General features: G+C 32.8%; 1 protein-coding gene across 1 annotated transcript; it reads right to left on the bottom strand.

Annotated features, from left to right (window-relative positions):
• Positions 1-17,083: 17,083 nt before the first annotated feature.
• Positions 17,084-20,271, bottom strand: LOC131860082 (uncharacterized). The gene is made up of 3 exons (XM_059214446.1): positions 20,004-20,271; positions 18,214-18,411; positions 17,084-18,063 (listed from the first exon to the last, which is right to left on the bottom strand). The coding sequence occupies exons 1-3, from the start codon at positions 20,269-20,271 to the stop codon at positions 17,084-17,086; spliced, it is 1,446 nt and encodes a 481-aa protein (XP_059070429.1).
• Positions 20,272-20,629: the final 358 nt, after the last annotated feature.

Raw genomic sequence — 20,629 nt, 5'->3', positions numbered from 1 at the left:
AAGACCACAAATGTGCATACTGATGCATCCACTGAGCCACTGACAACTACTGAAACTGAAAAACCAACTGAGTCACTCGCAATAGGCAGCACAGAGGAAAAACCGACAATAGACAACACAGAGAAACAGGCAGAGCAACAGGCTCCTTCACAGGTACGGACAGAGATAGTGCCACCGGCCCAAAATGAAAAGCCTAAAATTTTGTTTGTAGAAATGCAAACTCAAATAAATCCTCCAAAGAAAGAGGAAAGCAAAGCTATAACTTCAACCGGCGGATTACAGATTGTAAAAACTGTTGAACAAACATCTGGTACAGCCATGATAGAATTCAAACCTACTAATATAACCGAGGTCTTATTAGATTCAATAAATAAAATAACAGAGTGCAATACACAAGCCTATAAGGCTATAGATGACACTTTACCAATTTTGAAGATGATAGCACCAAACTGCAGTGTTGAGAATAAAGATTCTTTGAGCCAATTAGACACATTGTCTAAATATATAGCCAACAACCTAATAACATTGGACAAAATAAATGAGGATACATTTAAGGAAAGAATGATAAAAGAGAAAGAAAAAATATTTATGGAAATTGTGAATAAGAACAAAGAGGAAATGGATACTCTTTTACCGCAACTCAGTGAAATCATTTTTGACTTCAAGAAATTATACAGGGACACTTGCAAAATGGATATATTAATAGAGGATCTTGACAAAGAAATCTGAAAAGCACAAGATCATATTAATAAAATTGCTGATAATCTGATTGGAACAGCGGACTCATTTTTAGAATTAGAGAAGAAAATTGCAGAGCATGAAGAGAAAATCAAGAAACTGGAAAATGAAAAACAAAGAATAAAGGACAAAGCAAAGGACTTAAGATGTAGACTTGGTCCAAGACTAGAGTACCTTATTTCTTTAAGAAAAGAAATATCTGAGGCTCTGGGTCTCGGACTAAAGACACTGGAAGAGAAAATGCACATACTCACCGGTACAGTGCAAAGGACGAGCAAGAAGGCATAAAAGACTGCAAAACATTCAGCAATGGAATAAATCTAGTTTTGACAGACATTTTTTTAGATTGTAACCCACCGGTTACAAGAGTCTAGGCAGGACTCCATTGACAGTGAATGACAACCTTTGTCATTGATGTCAAAGGGGGAGTAAAGGAATGAGAAAAATGGTTCATCTGCTCAGGGGGAACACACAGTTTTGGTAAGACATTTTTGGCAGACTATTTTTGGATATCATTTTTTGAACACTTTTTGATTTTTCTCATGAGTGTTGCCATCAATGCCAAAGTGGGAGATTGTTGGCAAATGCACACTCCAATGAGAAATTGTAGGTGATTGAAGGTTTTGTCATTGATGGCAACCTTGCAATCATATGACTGGCAAGACAAATATACCGGCACCAGCAACGACAAACTCTACACCGACACACAGAACACTGGCAGTAAAAGGATGGATACCGACACTCTGGCCGACAAAAATTTTATTGATAATATATTTTGTAATTAATTGTAAAATCATTGTAAGCCGACATGGCGAGTTGTAATATGACTCATATATGTATGAGATCGTTGTAGAACATTTAGTAATAATGTGATAGGCGAAATTAAGCAGATCTAATATGTGAATTATAGGTTAAGGGTTTATGTATGAAGCAGAGCTAAAACCAGTACTGGATCTGGCATAACAGATGCTAATTTGAAGCAATACAAGACATTGGATTTGTATAATCCTTTTTTGTAATTCAATGTGACTTCCTTTGTAATTGAGCAGTGAGCTCTAGGCGCTTGGCCTTCCTGCATGTGCAGGCCCCTCTTGTAAAACAATAATATTCCTTTATTGGCCAGTAAGTGAATATTGTGGGTCACAAATCCCACCGAGGTTTTTCCCACACCGGGTTTCCTTGTTAAACTACTGTGTTATGGTGTGCTTTTCATGTGGTTGTGGTTATTCTTGTTTACTGCATTATTTTTGGTTTACCGGTACACAATATTGATATGTTTTACATGTTTTAAATCAAGTAAATTCATTAACCAGTTAGATACTGATTCACCCCCCCTTTTAGTATCTTTGGGAATCCTAACATACTTGTGCGCTGATGTGGCATCACATCATTGACTTTTTTAAAATTTTAGAGGTACTTTTTTGGGCATAAGCATTGACATGATAGTTTTTAGGGCACCACTATTGGTCGAAAAGTGTCTATGTACTATAGCATGTATTGGTATTCCTATCACCTACCGGTCCCTATCCCTTATTAGAGTTTATTCAAGTTTGCCATGCATCTTTTTTTTTTTAATGTTTGTAGGGTATTAATGGCGTGTAATAGTGGAAAACCTGTTACACTGGCAGGGCACTGGCTAAGGAGTTCTTCAAAACACGCCCTCCACATCCCCATGTTCCATGCAAAATTGGTCAGAAGCTCCTAGCTCTAAAATATTTGTATTGTGTTGTAGCCTCTATGATTTCCGACCTTGAGACCTAGGTTAACAATTTATTCTAATATCTTTTTCATTTATTGTATGTTTTGTTTTATAGAAGTTACAATTAGTAATATAATAAATTAACAGTTGATTATATATTTCAATTTTTTAATAATAAGTTGTATGTTTCTTATTTTTTATTTATTTAATCAAAAATTATATTATAATATATAATTAATGATTTTAAGATATATATATTTTATATAGAATTTTTTTGATGGATATGGTCGTCAGATTTCATTAATTAGAAAATAGAGTATATATTCAGAAAAAAGGTGGATGGACATACAGTTACATATCGAGAGTCACATGGATAAATCGCGAATAAAAAAACTGAGTCACAGGGGAGACCTCGAAACACTAAGTAAACAACAACATAAAGGCTGCTAAGAAGTGAGAGTGATTCCCATCGATGGCAGGGGAGGATCCTTGTCATCAAGCTTACCCCAAATGTCAGCGGGGCCAGGAATGGACCAACCATCACCACCCTTGTTTTTTGTATCTTCTTCAAGAGCCACTGAATCCTAAGGAGAAATAGAAAGAGAAATCCAAGGGAACCCTTTGGAGGGCATGGTATAATATTACTTTTTAATTTTTTAAATACATATATATAGGTAAATAATAGTTTATTTTTTATAAATAAATTTATTTTTTATTATATATTTAACTTTTTAATAATAAATTATATGTTTATTTTTGTGAGATTTTGCCAAGATGAAGACCTCAATGAAAAGTAAACAATAGAGAGACAAAATATTGATAGGAATAAACTGTATTCTATCAAGATGAAAATACTGATCAAGTGGATCACCAATAAATCAATTGTTCAATCATTACATACAATGAATATGAACCTGCTTATATAGGTAAGGTTATATGGATATGTGAGCACATAAACATGACATGTGGCTTAATAAGAAATAGGGTAGGTAGGAAATAGATGTGGTAGGTAGGAGAAACAATATAATATTCCACATGAGTTGGATCACCCATCGAATATGGAATGTAACAACAAGATAAGACCACAAAAGGTGGAAATTCTCCAACACACACAATCCCAATGTGGCACAAACACCCATGTGTCGCATACCCAAATTGCTATGATATTCATGTATGTAAGTAAACTTAAGTAAGGTGTAATAATATCCAAGATGAATAATTAATTACACCAACACCCCCCTTTAAGTGCAACAAGTTCAAGTACCCAAAGTTCTCCTCAAAATCAGAATCATCGGGTGAAGAATCAACCTCATCAATAAGACCAAAATGTGAATAAGAGTACAACCGAGATACATGATCAACCACCCCAGTCGCAATGATAGCTCTACTCTCCAAGTCTCTAAGGATAAATGAATTAGGTGTGAGCTCCACAATTTTCCTTGTTGCCCCATGTGTGATTTGATAGATGGAAAGAAGATTATTTGTCAAGTGGGGTACACACAACACATCATTGAAGGAGTTATCCCCAATGGAAATAGATCATTTCCCAATCACATACATGTATGTATGATTGCCCATCAAAATCTGTGGCATGTGGCAAGGCTCAAATGAAGAGAACATAGACCGCGAAGATGCCATATGATGAGAAGCTCCTGAATCTAGAAGCCATCTCCTTGAATCATGACTTGTAGTAGCACAAAGAGTTTGTCCCTTTCCTTTATCTGTCCCAAAAGAGTGATCCTTTCCTTTATCTTTTTTCTTGGAATAAGAAGTCGATGTAGACATTCTAGAAGTTAGGTTGATTTTTTTCTTCTCAAGAAGATTCTTCAACTCATCAATATCCTTCTTGTAACAACGATGTTCATCATGTCATGACTTCTTGCAATATGCACAACAAAGATTGTCCTTATATGATTTCCTCTTAGGTGAGGATGTAGAATCACATTGTTGTGGAGAGGAAGATTGTGCTCCATCTTGTTGTGGTTTTGACTTAGGATTCTTTTGATTCTTGTCTTTTCCTTGATTGCTTTGATTCCCCTTATTATCCACCAAATCTTGTGACTTTAAAGATTTGAGAATCCCCATCTCAGTCAACATGGATTGTTCAAGAATCAACATCTCTGTGAATGCATCAAAAGAGGGAGAAGTGTATGAGGAACATTGAGCTAACCTATGGGTGTGAAGGATATATACAAAGGCCACATAATCTGAAGGAATCTTGTCCAACAAGTTATAAACCAATTGAGCATCCTTTTTGTCAATTCCACAATCCTTTAGCTTTTCCCTTAGCTCATTTGCTTTTGTGACATAATCTTGGATTGTATCAAAATACTTGGGATCCAATGTTGTGATTTCACTATCAAGTTTGTGGCCCTCAATCTCATCAAATTGACCATACAATTTCTCATAAATATCCCAAGCCTCTTTAATTGTAGTACACTTATCAATGTGAAAAATGAGGTCATCTGATACATACTTTCTAAGAGTTCCAAGTGTCATAACATTCTTAGTGAGCCATTCAATTTGAGCATTAGGATCAACCTTAAGATCAGGTGGTGTTGTTATAGTTCTATTTACATAATGAATGAGTCCTTTTTCCATTAGTTTACTCCATGCCTTTATCTTCCATGAAACATAATTATGAGGAGTTAAAAGTGGAAATTTAGGAGAACCCATAGGACCAAAATGAAACAAAACAAGATAGAGAGAGGCACAATCACACAAGACACCCCCCCCCCAAAAAAAATTGCTCAATCAAGAAACTACCCCCCCAAAAATAATGATTTGGCACTTTATACTTAGTGCGTATATAATGGGCCACTTGCAAAACAAGGAAAGGTGGACCTCTGATTTCAATTTTACAACTTCTTAAAATGGAATATAAGAGACTTCAACAAATACTGCAAGTGATCTAAACCGAGATCCAAGCAAAATAATGGAATATAAGAGACTTCAACAACTACTGAAAATATAATATCCACTCAAACTCACTATAAAATAATGGCATATTATGAAAGTAGACAAAAAGTTATGCACTTTAAAAAAAAACAACACCTAAAAAGGAGCTTGTATGACCCCAAACGAAGCCTCCAAAGTTGTAAAATTGGGGATTAGATAGGTATAGTCATGAAAAGATGAAAATTATGAAAAATACGTCCATCAAAATTAGAAAATTCTTCCACCACTGCGAAAAGTGTGAAACTATAGCCCATTTCAAAAATAATTGTACCAAAAAAGGAGCCAAATTGAGCAAGTTAGGTCCATTTGAAGTTGAACAACAAATTCAAAAAGCTCAATGAGAGGGGGGTAGAAAATTTTCAAATACTCCTAATGCAGTGCTGACATCAGCAAATGGTGAGCTTAAAATTGACGGTTGTCTAGCTGTCAAAAAAACTTCACCCCCCTTGCGTGGCTGTCTATACCGTACGGACTATATAGTGGACTAGTGAGAACCTGACATGTGGCAATACGATTACGTGTCTCTGTACAAATCGCTAAATGGGCAAGGTACGTGGTGGTAGTCTGTACACTGGTGTGGTGGTACAACTAATCAAATGTCTTTGTGTGGCGTGGGTCTACACTGATTGGGCATAGGTGGCGGTCACAGAGTCTGTGTGGCAGAGAGTAGGCGGGGCATGGTCACCACTGGGGAGGTCATAGTCGGCTAGGAAGGCGGGCCCTGGGAGATAAACCTGCAGATTTTGCAGGGACAGTAAAGCTACGGCAAGGGGGAGGTGGGACTGCCCGTTAAAATAAATTTTTTGATATATATATATTTTATAAACCTTTTACAATATTAAAAAAAATTGAAAAAAATAAATTGTACAAATTTAATAAAATTCCTAGAAAAATTAGATTTTTTTTTTAAAAATAAATTCGTACCGCCTAGCCTTGTAGGCTAAATTTTTCCTCCAAGACTAATTTTCACCAAAATAGGCTTTTTATAGTCAATTTTCATGGAAACGACCTTTTGGACTCAACTGTCATGTCCAAATTGCCATAGGACACCTCCAAAAATAGAAGCTCCCTAGATCCAAAATTGAAGCCTCCAAAATGACTAATCAATGAAGCCCTATAGGCTCTGATACCATGTGAGATTTTTCCAAGATCAAGAGCTCAATGAAAAGTACAAAATAGAGAGACAAATATTGATAGGAATAAACTGTATTCTATCAAGATGAAAATATTGATCAACTGGATCATCAATCAATCGATTGTTCAATCGTTACATACAATGAATATGAGTCTGCTTATATAGGAAAGGCTATATGGATATGTGAGCACACAAACATGACATGTGTCTCAATAAGAAACAAGGGTAGGGAGGAAATAGGTGTGGTAGGTAGGAGAAACAATATAATATTCCACATGAGGTGGATCACCCACCGAATGTGGAATGTAAAAACAAGATAAGACCACAAAAGGTGGAAATTCTCCTACACACACTATCTCAATGTGGCACAAACACCCAAGTGTCTCATACCAAAACTACTATGATATGCATGTACCTAAGTAAACTTAAGTAAGGTGTAACAATATCCAAGATGAATAATTAATTACACCAACAATTTTTTTTCAAAAAATGTTCTTATTTTGTATATATTTCTATTACATGAATTAAGGAAAATTTTGGTCTATTTTGTATTTATTTTTATTTTTATAATAGAAAATAGAGATCGTTTGTAAGAAAGCATTTAAAAAATTCTCTTATATTATAATTATAAATATATAGCATGGAGAGAACCGGAGTCATGCAGATTAAAGAGACAAATGACAATAATGTTCACCAAGTTGACATATTGCAAATTGTAAGTGTTAAATAAGTTTCACAAATAAATAAGTGCCACATAGTGGCGAGTACTTGTCATGTATATTTGTAATAGTATTTGAATATGTATTTCAGTAAACAATTAACAATTATAATACTGCATTATAATGAATGAATAGATAATAGAAGAATTCAATTTGTAAAAACTAGTACATACAAACATAGTAAATAAATGAGATGTTTAGTAAAGCTATTAAATTTATAAATTTATGTAAACAATAAATAGTATCAATAATAGTCATAATATATCACTAAATTTAGATGGAATTGTTGATTTTTATTTTCACTGGCTACAATCAAAGTGCAATTAATACAAAATAAAACTATTTTGGTTCTAGATGAAATAAATTGATGTGCTTTCCAAAATCTTAAGGCTAATAGAAAACATAATGGATGCATAATGACAAGATAGAAGGTGTTATTCAACTTGTATTTCTCCAAAATATTTAAACTTCTTGAAGGTCTGGTCAACTTCCTTGCTTTTAATAAGATCTTTATTGTTTTAAAGTTAAAATTAGAGCTTTATTTTATTAAAATTTGTTAAAAATTATAATTTTAGTAGATAAATAAGATACATAAATATTTCATAAATTAATGTTTATTTTATTTTATTTTCAAAAAATTATTACACTAAATAATATTTTTACTTTTAAATTTATCCTATCTTTCAAATAAAATAAATTTGAAGAGATTAAATTTGGAAAGTAGATGGTCTAAAGAGTACTATTTGTAATATCAATCATATTTTTAGACATTTTACATGATGTATTCTTGCATGTCACGATTTCAATAATCCATAATGTACCTTCTATCAATGGAGATATCATGAAACACTATCTTCAATGCATATAAGATGCAACCCTATTTCCAAAGGGACAATATTGCAACCAAAATGAGAAAAATATGTTTAATCTACCCAACTCCACAAACATAGTGATTAATATCTTACATTGTACAATTTTTTTGTATTACTCAGCTCTAATTAAATTTAAACTCTCAATTTTTTTTAGCATATATTACTACCAGCATCAATGTTAATATATTGGATTAGTTAAAAATTTGTATTCTTTAGATTCATATACTACATTTAATGTTATTTAATCATTTCATTTATTTATTTAATAATCTAATTTTTTACCATATGATTAAATCTAAATAAGAACCATTTAAAAACTATAAACAATTTATTCTAAATATTGAATGTCTTTATCTATAACAAAAATTGAACTTCATGATAATTTGAGCCAATTAAATTGAAGAAAAATAATTTTTGTAATTTGAAAACTTAAAAATCATGCATCTTAACTATTGAAAAATTAAAAAAAAATCAATCCAATCGATTGCAATAGTATTATCCTAACGACAAGTACTAATAACTACTCGTAAAAAAAATATGATCAATGTCCAATAGATCACTAGATTGGAAACAATTTTATAGCTAGTCATTGTTTCAAATACTTTATGAACTATGGAAAAGTCTAAGAATATAAATGATTTTCTTAAATTGTACATGGTTGGGAAGTTTTAAAGGATAGTTAATTTGAGGTGAAATGCATAAAGAGAATAATAATTGACTTAATATATGTATTTTTTTTTAACATCTTTGAATGACAAATGCATACTTGAAATTTACATATAAAAGATATAAAGTATTTCAAATTTGCATTATTCAAGTGAAAATGAAAAATATTTCATAGAACAATAAGACTTGATATATGTTCTTTTCATAAGAATTGAAATATGATAGTAACTTTGAAATGAATCTCATTAAGATAATAAAATTAAAATGTTATGTTTTTTTGGCTATATCTAAATTTTGCAAATTATAGAAATGTGGAATCAAGCAATAATAAAAATGAACATAAAGACAGAGAAAAATATTGAAAAAATAAATGAGAGAACATGTTGTTAAAAATGTATATTATAATAAATGAAAATATTCTCTAGTTGTCCATATTGAGTAATTATTAGAATTTTTTAGTTTTTGTTAAGACATTGTTATTCCTACTGTATCTTGCTAGAAGACCATTTAAAACTATTAGAAATAAATAATCTATTTTCAATTATATCTCTTGTAGTCATGTCCAAATTGCTCATAATTAAAGTTTTTTTCTAAATGTTGGTTGTGTCCATAAGGTAGGGAAAAAAATCAGAAAGCAAATGTAAAAAGTGAAAACAAAAAGAAAATAGGAGAGCCCAGGAAAAGATTGTTATATTAGGGGTTGTGTTTATGAAATCTGACTTCCATTATTGAAAAAATAATATCATTTTATATCTTTAATGGATGTAAACATTCAAATGCAAGTTTAAAGTGTAGGATAAACTTTACTAAATAAAGATTGAAATTTTTATTACATTTGAGTAATAATTTGTTATAGTAATCTTTTATTATCTAATAATAACTTATTTAATTATTAGTCTAGTATACTCTATGCTTAAGCTAAACTTAGGAATCTTCTAATTCTTTAGGATTTTCTCCTTTAGGGTTTCGAGTATCCTTTTATAAGGATTCTCTCTTTGTATTTTCATAAAAACAGTAATTATTGAATTGCATTCTTGTTTCACAATCAATATGACTCCTCTTTTCTGGATCTCTGAATTCTGGCTTCCATAGCTATTTTGCTTCTCTCTTTCTATGAAAGGTTTGCATGCAAGTGATCTTTGGGAGTTGTAGAGTTGATTTTTTCTCAACTTAAATATGGTATCAAAGCTCCAGATCTGCATGCCCATGTTCTCTTCATGAGAGATTTTGGGCCTTGTTCTTCAGATCTATGTATTCGGGGGTTTGTGCAGTTGTTCTTTTTCCATTTCTGGGGGTAGCTGATTTTTTGGTACATTTTGGTGCCAAGAGGAGCTCACATTGGATTCAGAAGGCTGATTCCATGAATTTTGATATATAATTTGCCTATTTTCGGTGATAGGGGCATTTGGGGCATGATTTTTTATTGTTACATTTTTCAAGACATGAAAATCCATACGGCTGTACCTGCAAATGCATCAGAAAAGTTTTCGTTTTACCCTCTTTATGCCCTAAAAGAGGGGTTTTTTTTTTTCTTTTGGTCGTACCTTGGTCATACAGAGGCGCTTTTTCAAAAAGTTTTTATCATAGGAAAGCTCTTTTCGAGCTCTCTTTAGATCTGGAGGTTTGAACTTTTTATTTTCCTTTTTTGATGGCATTTTTTACTGTCAAAGCCATAGGTTCCTTTTTGCACGGGAGACATCACTTGAGGATCCGAACTCCATTTTTTGAAAAATGTATATTGTTGGAAAGATTGTTCTGTGTACTTTCCATTCTTATGAGTTTTCTTTACAGATTCTACTCCAGGTATATTTTATTTAGTTTTTTGCTTTTCAGCACTTTGGTGAATATCTTGGATGTTTCAGGTCCTGGGATCTCTTTCTTTGAGTAAGATGTCTCGTCTTTGGTTTTTCTTTCTGTTTCCAGTCTTTTGTCTCTTCTTATCACTATAGCATTCTATTTATGCAAATGCACTGATATAAGTGCCACCATGCATTGTATACTTTGGATCTTGCACATCTTGTATGTGCACTACTTATAAAGTGCCATGGGGGGGTTGATGTTTGCCTTTGTTTGCCATCTACCTTTTTCACATTAGTGTTCCTTCCACAACATTAGCCTCAAGATGTATGTCAAGTGAGTGTTCCTTCCACGACACTATGTACTTTCTCTGCATCTTCGTAATTCCTAGTTCTTCATCATGCAGTTCTTGTTGGCCGTTCTTTTCAATGTATCTATCCCTCTCCCTTTTTCAGCATTATGGGGAGGTTTGTCTTGTTAGTTCTATTGCTTTGTTGGTTTGATTGATCAACTCTTCAGGCTTTGGTGTTTCATGCCATCTGTATCTTCGAGTTCAGTTGTTTGTCTTTGTTTGCCATCTAATTCGAGTAGTGTTATTTGAGAGCACTCATGCAGATTATAGTCTTCTCTACCTGGTCATGTTCTATTTCACTGGAGGTTCTTCAGATTAGCAGTTACTCTTCGACAGTGTAGCTATTTCATGCTTCAGTGATTCTTCTTGCTCTTTTTTTGTTCCTGTCTTTTGGAATACTCTTGTTTGGAGGCTTCTTAGTCCTTCACTTGAGCTTTCATCTCTTCTTGGAGAGGAGTTTTGTTCCCGCAAGGTTTTCTCCTTTTTTCTCCACTTTACAGAGATTTTATTCTACTTGGGTACCTCATTAGGCCTAGTTGTTGGGACCCATTGTTTCTTTCCTGTATTTTTTTCATATTTTTTTACTTAGTTTTTTTTTAGCTACTCCCAAAGTTCATCTTAAGGGGGGGTGTTAGAGTAGTCTTTTATTAGCTAATAATTATTTATTTAATTATTAGTCTATTATACTCTATGCTTAAGCTAAACTTAGGAATCTTATAATTCATTAGGGTTTTCTCCTTTAAGGTTTCGAGTATTCTTTTATAAGGATTCTCTCTTTGTATTTTCATAACAATTGTAATTATTTAATTGCATTCTTGTTGCACAATCAATACAACTCCTCTTTTCTAGATCTCCGAATTTTGGCCTTCATAGCTATTTTGATTCTCTCTTTTCGTGACAAGTTTGCATGCAGGTGATCTTTGGGAGTTGTAGAGTTGATTTTTCCTCAACTCCAATATAATTGATAAACAAAATAACCTAAACAATCACATAAAAAATTTCCCTAAGAAAAATAGAAATAGTGGACAATTTTTTTTTTATATATCTCTAACAAAATTTAAACGTATCATATTTGTGCAATAGAATTTTGAACAAATTGAAGTAGTTTATATTTCTCAGGAGGTTGCATTTTTTAACTCCAATCAAAATTTACTAATCTTGTACATTTATTTATAATTAATTTTCTTTTTTTATGAAAAGAATATCTATAAACATCGTAGTCAAATATGTATGATTTAAAAATAAAATAAAATATTTACTCATAATTCACACCCAATTCACATCCGTAAGCTTCAACCTCTCATCTACAACACATATTACTAAGATCATCTGTTGCTCTGTCTTTTCAAAAACTTATATTTAAATAATAAAATTTAAGAAGAAACTATCAACAATTGAAAATGTCTTGTAAAACCATGGCAAAATGTTCCCTTCTATAATTCAATTTGACATAAAGTTAACTAATAATATGATGGCTCAAAAAAGAACATGAACTAATTTAGAATCTATTAAAGACATGCATGCATTACACGTTTGGAGCTGCATGTCAGCCAAGTTTTCTAATAGCATAAAACACTGCAATTTATTCCAAGCAAATCTTCTATATTGTTAGAAATGTGTTATTGAGGATTTCCAGGTTACAAAGTTTTTTGGAGGTCAAGTTGAGTTATTTGATGCTAAAAATATGTTTGGGGACTATGCTGAAGATCAAATTTGTGATTTAAAGTTGCCCTTGATTACCCACACATATACCAAGACAAGTAACAAGGCACGAAGGCCTAAAAATGGTTTTAGAAATAGAAATGAGAGAAGGTACAAAAGGAGAGGAAGGGGAGGGAGGGTTGATAGAGTAAGGAAATCTAAGAGCAGATCTACTGCACAACTTGACAATATGTTTGGGAACTATGCTAAAGATCAAATTGAGTTATTAGCTAATAATTATTTATTTAATTATTAGTCTATTATACTCTATACTTAAACTAAACTTTGGAATCTTATAATTCTTTAGGGTTTTCTCCTTTAGGGTTTCGAGTATCCTTTTATAAAGATTCTCTCTTTTTATTTTCATAACAACTGTAATTATTGAACTACATTCTTGTTGCACAATCAATATGACTTATCTTTTCTGGATCTCTGAATTGTGGCCTCCATAGCTATTTTGCTTCTCTCTTTTCGTGACAAGTTTGCATGTAGGTGATCTTTGGGAGCCGTAGAGTTGATTTTTCCTCAACTCCAATATAATTGATAAACAAAATAACCTAAACAATCACATAAAGCATTTCCCTAAGAAAAATAGAAATAGTGGAATTTTTTTTTTTTTTATATATCTCTAACAAAATTAAAACGTATCATATTTGTACAATAGAATTTTGAACAAATTGAAGTAGTTTATATTTTTCAAGAGGTTGCATTTTTATAACTCTAATCAAAATTTACTAATCTTGTACATTTATTTATAATTAATTTTTTTTTTAATGAAAAGAATATTTATAAACATGGTAGTCAAATATGTATGATTTAGAAATAAAATAAAATATTTACTCATAATTCACACTGAATTCACATCCGTAAGCTTCAACCTCTCATCTGCAACAAATATTACTAAAATCAGCTGCTGCACTGTCTTTTCAAAAACTTATATTTAAATAATAAAATTTAAGAAGAAACTATCAACAGTTGAAAATGTCTTGTAAACCTAAACATGGCAAAATGTCCCCTTCTATAATTCAATCTGACATAAAGTTAACTAACAATATGATGGCTCAAAAAAGAACATGAACTTATTTAGAATCTATTAAAGACATGCATGCATTACACGTTTGGAGCTGCATGTCAGCCAAGTTTTCTAATAGCATAAAACACTACAATTTATTCCAAGCAAATCTTCTACATTGTTACAAATATAGTATACTTATTTTATGCCTAACTATTTTGTCCACATGGCATTCCTAAATTTTTCTAATACCCATTTTTTTATCTCCTCTTTAGTGCTAGGGCAATAATGCATATTTTTGTCCCACTTGTTGTTTTGTTTCTTCCACATCTCCTTCCTATGACTCAACTCCTCTTCAACAATCATTTTGGGCCAACGGTGCTTATCCATGCTTTCTAGCTTTTTTAAGTAGCATAACAACTAAATTACCACTGAGGCCTCAATTGGAAACATATCATCTTCTGCTAAAAGAATCTCATAAGGGATCATTGATTAGACATTGAGACTACTACTGATTAAATATTTTGAATTATTTCTATTTGTCGTCATTAGTTGTTTGACATGCTATTTAATTTGCATTCAATTTCATCCAAAGCTATTTGTTGTCAAATTACTATCATCAACAACTCTACAAGCTTCATTTATATATTTCTTTATATAAAATAACACAATATTTAAATTTCTCTATATAGCTATTGTTGGTTAACAAATTTGCCTTTTCTTTGATTTTTATATGTTTTTAAAATGATGACTCATGAATACCCTTCATGAAAAAGAAAATAAACTAACAGTTGGGTGAACCAAGTTTAGGTTTACCCTCTACATAAGAGTGCAACTTCTCGTAAGATGTTCAATAAATTTTTATACATATTACTCAGAAACACACTTTTCACCAGAAAGAGAGAGGCTTTCACATTCATTTGTCAACACAAAAGAATGCTACAAGATAATTATCAATAAATTTAAAACTCACAGACTTTACTCTTGCACATATCCATTCAATATAAAACTTATTCCACCCAAAATACTCAAAGTAGCGTAAATGTTGATCGATTTTGCCTCACAAAACAATGGGATCAAAGCCATTTAAACAACAATGAAGCACAATATTTAATAAAAGAAAATTAATGAATTTGTAGACTAAGAAAGAACTGGTAATGAAATAAAGTATTCCGCACATAAGCATACATCCCAACAGAGATTTCTATATCTTTCAAACACAAAGATTTGAAGATCGTATCAAAATATCATTTCATTCAACTACCAGAAATGTCTACGCTGAAAATCCAAAGAAAATTAAGTCTATTCATCTAAGTCAAATTTTTTGGGACCTTTAAAAAGACTTCTAGAACCATTTAAATAGTCACCAGGCTATGATAGTTTGTTACGAATAAAACCAGAGTTAAATGATTAACTCTACTTGAGAGTTAAAGAAGTTTACTTTTAAAACTGAAAAAGCGAAAACTAAACTAGAAAAGTGGCATAAGCTGCGAGCAATAGAGGTACAATCAGACTCCTGTAGATGACCTGGCTTCAACCTGTTTGTCTTGTGATGTGGGAGTGCTTTGAAAGTTCTACCATTCCAGGTGAGCTGAAGAAAAGTTCAGAATGAGCTGGTAATGTGGGAGGCCAATATGTAGGATTCACTACTTCCATACCTCTTTCTTTTTGCTTACCTGTAGGACCTTACCCTTATACAATTCCGGATGATTGAAGAAGACAACTAACATAGATTCAATTCTTGGAATCTTTGAGAAATCTTCAATTGTCAAGGACTTTGTTTCTTGAATCTATTGTACTAATTAAGTAAGTTCGTGTGAGGTAACACCTGATTTGACGTATAACTGGCATGCATTTAATTTCGGGTCATTTCATCACACGACTAACAAATTATCATGATTTCTTGTGATAATTTAGATACTAACATTTTGAATGCCCTGGAATATACTCTTTTCCTGTCGCCACATTCACTTCATGATGCATGTGTCAATTCTACATAGAACTTCAGAATTTAAGAATTCAAACTTTGAACCTTGAACAAAGAACCAAGAGGTTCAAAGGTTTAAGTTCAATATTAAGAAATAACATAGAACAACACATACTACTGACTACGTGATGAAACAAAGAACAGTTAACGAGAAAAGAGAGAACCTACATATGACCGACTTTGAACCTTGAACCTTGAACCAAAAAGGGTCAACAGTTTAAGTTCAATACAAATTGCAACAAAGCACCCGCTTTACCATGAAACAATAAATCTGTGAAGAAATTTCTTTAAAGTGCATTTTGAACTTTGAACTTTGAACTTTGAAAAGGTTCAATGACTCGGGTTCAAAGAGAGGAAATAAATGACCGAAAGAGAAAATAAATACCAAAAAGGTGACCTCTGAGTTTGAAATTTTTAATAAAGGTAAGGGCTCTAACTAGGGACTGGGACAACAAGGGACCAAGACATGTGAAACTCAGGATCTCTGGTTTCACAAATGAGCGTTAAATCAAAAGGACCAAACAAACACAAAAACGGAACCGAAACAAAAAACCAAACACAACAAAACTTATGTACAAGACTTGCGGGCGACTCCCTCTTATAATTGATATAACTTCAGATCCTTCCCATTGTAGCTGAGGGGAAGAACATTACCATCCCGATATGCTAACTTGAAAGAATTAGGGCCTTTTACCTCTTGAATTGCAAATGGTCCTTTCCATAATGATTCGAACTTCACATGTGCACCTTTTGGTTCTCTTCTTCTGTCCCAAAGCAAAACCTGATCGCCCAGTATGAATTTTCATGGTCTGGCTCTCCTATCAAATATTTTATTGACCCTCATTTGATGTTCTATAATCCGATCAACCAATTTATCCCTTTCTTCATCAATCCTCATCAAATGCATAATCTTCTTATCCAAAGAATCTTGAAAATATACATCTTCAATAACAGTCTAACTTTGAAGTTGCAAGTTCTAAGGGAAGTGACACTTGAGCCCCCATGTTGTACACCAGTTCAGAAGGTGACATCTCTATAGCTCTTTTTGGAGATGTGTGATCCACCCAAAAAGCTTCATACATTCTTTTGTGCCAGTCTTTGAAATTTTCACTCACCAACTTCTTCATAATATTTATCAAATTTCTATTACTTGACTCCACCTGACCATTACCCTGAGGATAATAATATGATGAGTGAGAAAGAGATATCCCATGATCATAATAAAATAGTGAAATTTCAACAGAAGAGAAGTTGGTTGCATTATCAGCCACAATTTTCTGAGGAACTCCAAATCGAACCAGAATATTTTCTTTAAGAAAATTACAAACAACCTCAAAAGTTGTCTTCCTCACTAAAATAGCTTCAACCCACTTGGTGGAATAATTTGTGGCTGTCTGTATGTGTGTATGTCCAACACTTGAGGTAAGTGAAAAGGGACCTATAAAATCTAACCCCACTTCTTAAATGGTTCATCAATAACTATTGGTTTAAGAGGTAATGTTGCACATTGTGGCTTTCCTGTGAATAACTTACATTTTTCACACTTACCTACCCAAGCGTATGCATCCTTAAACATGCCTAGCCAATAATAAGAATTTCTTAGGATTTTGTAGGTAGTTACTGTTGATGAAAAATGACCACCACAGGCTTCATCATGAAAGGTTTTCAACATTGACTCTTGAAGTGACTTATCCACCAAGCGTAGGAAAGTTCCATCCAACCCCTTTTTGTACAATACATCATCAAAAATAACATATTTGGTAGCCTTTAATCTCAGATTTTGTTTTTCTCTTGGAGAGAGATACTTTGGACAATCCCCATAAGTCAATAAATATGAAACATCTGCAAACCAGGAATCTTCAAGTCCAACAAATAAGACTAAGGGTAGCTCCTCAGTCACTTCATTCTTACTTTCTACAATTAAATTGCATAGGCCTTGTCCCCTCACTATTTTTGTTGGTTTAATGTCTAGATTAAACTCCGATATCTTAGACACCCAGGAGGCCTTGTTATTGATTCCAATGTCCTGTTGTGTTAAAATTCTCTTAACAGCAGAATGCGACACATAGACTCCTGCATGAGAATGAATAATATAATACCTAAATTGTTTTACAGCTTTCACGGCTACATACGCTTGCTTTTCCATTAGCCAATATTTCAATTCATGCTTTTTAAGGGGAACACTCATGAAGGCTATTGGAACTTCTTCATTTTCTTCATTCTTTTGTAACAAAATCCCTGACATGGTATGTTCTGAGGCATAAAAATAGATGATAAAATATTTCTTAAAATCTGGATTAACAAGAATAGGTGCTTGAGCAATAGATTCCTCTATTGATTGATATGATTTCTTTCCCTCCTCATTCCATTTAAATACTTCGTTTCCACTCATCAGGTGTACAATGTAACTTGTGATTTCTACAAAATCTGGAACAAATAACCTCAGAAAATTTACTTGCCTAAAGAAAGACCTGACTGCTTTTTTGTTCGATGGTAAACTTAACTTCTAAATTTCCTTTACTCTCTCAGGATCCACTCTAACTCATTCTTTAGAGACGATGTGGCCAACTAATTTACCTTCTATAACTTCAAACACTGACTTCTTTGGGTTCAACGACACTCCATGTTCCCGACACCTTTGCAATACCTGCCTCAAGTCTCTCATGTGATGCTTTCTCCTCTTCGAGAAGACAGTTAGGTCATCAAGATATACGATAATTATTTTATCTTTCAGATGACCGAAAGATAATTCCATATCCCTTTGAAAAGTGATCTCTGCATTTATCATACCAAATGCAATCCTATTATAGACGAAATTACCCCAAGGAGTGATGAAAGCAGTTGTATGCTGGTCACTTTTGAACTAATCTAATTATAATGAGAAAAACCATCAAGCATATACATGATTTCTAAACCTAAGATTGTTTGCAAAATAAGATCCATAGAAAGTAATGGGTAATTATCTTTGAGACTGCCCTGATTAAGATTCCTAAAGTCTACACAAATTCTTATCTCTCCATTTTTCTTACGGACAGGGACAATATTGGCTATCCAAGTAGAATGGTGAATAGGGTATATAATCCTAGATTTCAACATTTTGTCTACCTCATGAAATATAGCTTCAGATACTTTGGGGTTAAAATTTCTAAGTTTTCCTTCCCTAGAGTTCATCAATTCATCATGACACCAAGCAAAAATGTCTTTGTATTCCAACACGAGAGTGATGAACCTTTCTTTCTCTGAAGGTGTGCAACATTTTCTTGGATTTATATACTTGGGATCTTCCTCAGTTCAAATATTAACTCTTTCATAACCACCAACATCTTGGACTGCAAGAATCTATTCATTTTTTCTCTTCTCATAGGCATTGTGACGATAAAAAAGACATTCTAAAGAGACCAACCCTTTAAGAATTTTATTCCATTTTAATTGCATTACCACATCATTCATTTATCAATCCCGCTTTAGTGAAAAATCCTTACATTCAACATCTAATCCTTCAAAGAAGGTGGTAGCGAATGTTTCTACATAATGCAATAAGTTGTTGATTTGTTTGTCATTCTCGAAGACCTGCCAAAATTTAGAATTATTAGGTACACTAGGTTAGTATATCAATTCCACTCAATAGGTATCATTTATAAACTCAAGATGAGGAATCAATAGAGAAGCCACACTGGTAATGAATCATCTTTGGAGTTTTGTTATATGGGAATGGCTTCAATAGAAAATGCATCAAAACTTTCAATTTCATCCCAGACTCTATTTCGGTAATGCTTCAATCTCTCATTCTTCATATTGAACAATCCTCTGACTTGTTTCACAATCTACTCTGCACAAGGCTTCATACTTAGTAGTATTGTTTGTGTTCTTGAATTCCAGGTTTTTTTAAAAATGGATGTGTATACCAAAGGGAGGAATGAGAACTACCCCAATGCCAGAACCTAATGCTACACAACTCCCATCAAATTTCATCAGCCATAGATTTTTGTATACCTTCGGTTGTGAAAAATTCTCTGTAGGTTCATTATCTGATAAAATCATATAATTTTCAAATTGGCATTCATGGTACAAAATTTGAGCCTTTGGATCATCAGAGGAAAAAATGGTGAACTTAGATTTGGGTTTAGGATACAAAATGACTTGTTGTTTCCCTATGGGAATGGTGCCTTGAGACCAATCCATCTTTATCTCACCCCTCAAGTCTCTACAAAATGTGCGACTTAATAACATGTCGTAACTTGTAGGGATATCAACTATTAAAATGGTTAACTTAATTCTTTTGTTTGGATGAGCAACAAGGACCACTTGAGCAACTTTGATTTGTCCTAATAAGGGTATTTGTTTGGATTCCATTGAATAACATCTACCAAATGTTTTTGTTAACGATAATCCCAAAGCCTTAGCTACTGCAGATGGAATGATATTATCTGAGGCACTCAAGTCTATAATACAGTTGTTTGATTTGTGACCATTTATGAATGGAGATATATCAAAAGGCCCAGGTTTTGATTCAACAACAGATAATGTATCATCATTTTGAAGGGCTATTATTTCAAGGATAACTTCATGAGAAAGAGGATGAATTGACACATCACCTTGGGAAGACAATGCAACATTAACTAACTGTTGTACCATATTAGCTTGTACTAGCCTATCAAGTTCTTTGGGATTTAATTTAAGGTATTCAGCTAGTGTAATGCGAATATGAGAGGATTTACAAACCTCTACAATATTAAATGAACCTTTAGGGTCAGTGCAAGAAGATGAGTCCACTTTTTGGCCAAAAAGTGGAAGTGTTTTCCCTGATTTTCAGATTTTGTCTCATTTGAGCTTAAATTTTGAAACACTTAGAGATTGAATCTTGGAAAAAGTCAGTAATATAAAAGATAGCCCTCTGAGTGTACTTTCCAAATATATAATTTATTTTAATACCCACATAATAAAAAATAACTTTTTAAATGGAGTTCTGAAAACTATGTTTTAAAAATGCCTG

This window comes from Cryptomeria japonica, chromosome 11 (genome assembly GCF_030272615.1).
Source record: "Cryptomeria japonica chromosome 11, Sugi_1.0, whole genome shotgun sequence".
Taxonomy (NCBI): domain Eukaryota; kingdom Viridiplantae; phylum Streptophyta; class Pinopsida; order Cupressales; family Cupressaceae; genus Cryptomeria; species Cryptomeria japonica.
This window is presented reverse-complemented; position numbering and strand designations above follow the sequence as displayed.

Coding starts and splice junctions, on each gene's coding strand:
- LOC131860082 (XM_059214446.1), bottom strand. CDS start 20,271: ATGGTACAACAGTTAGTTAATGTTGCATTGTCTTCCCAAGGTGATGTG. Junction 18,412..20,003: donor ATCGTTAACAAAAACATTTG/GTAGATGTTATT, acceptor TGATAAATGCAG/AGATCACTTTTCAAAGGGAT. Junction 18,064..18,213: donor AGTGTTTGAAGTTATAGAAG/GTAAATTAGTTG, acceptor TATTTGTTCCAG/ATTTTGTAGAAATCACAAGT.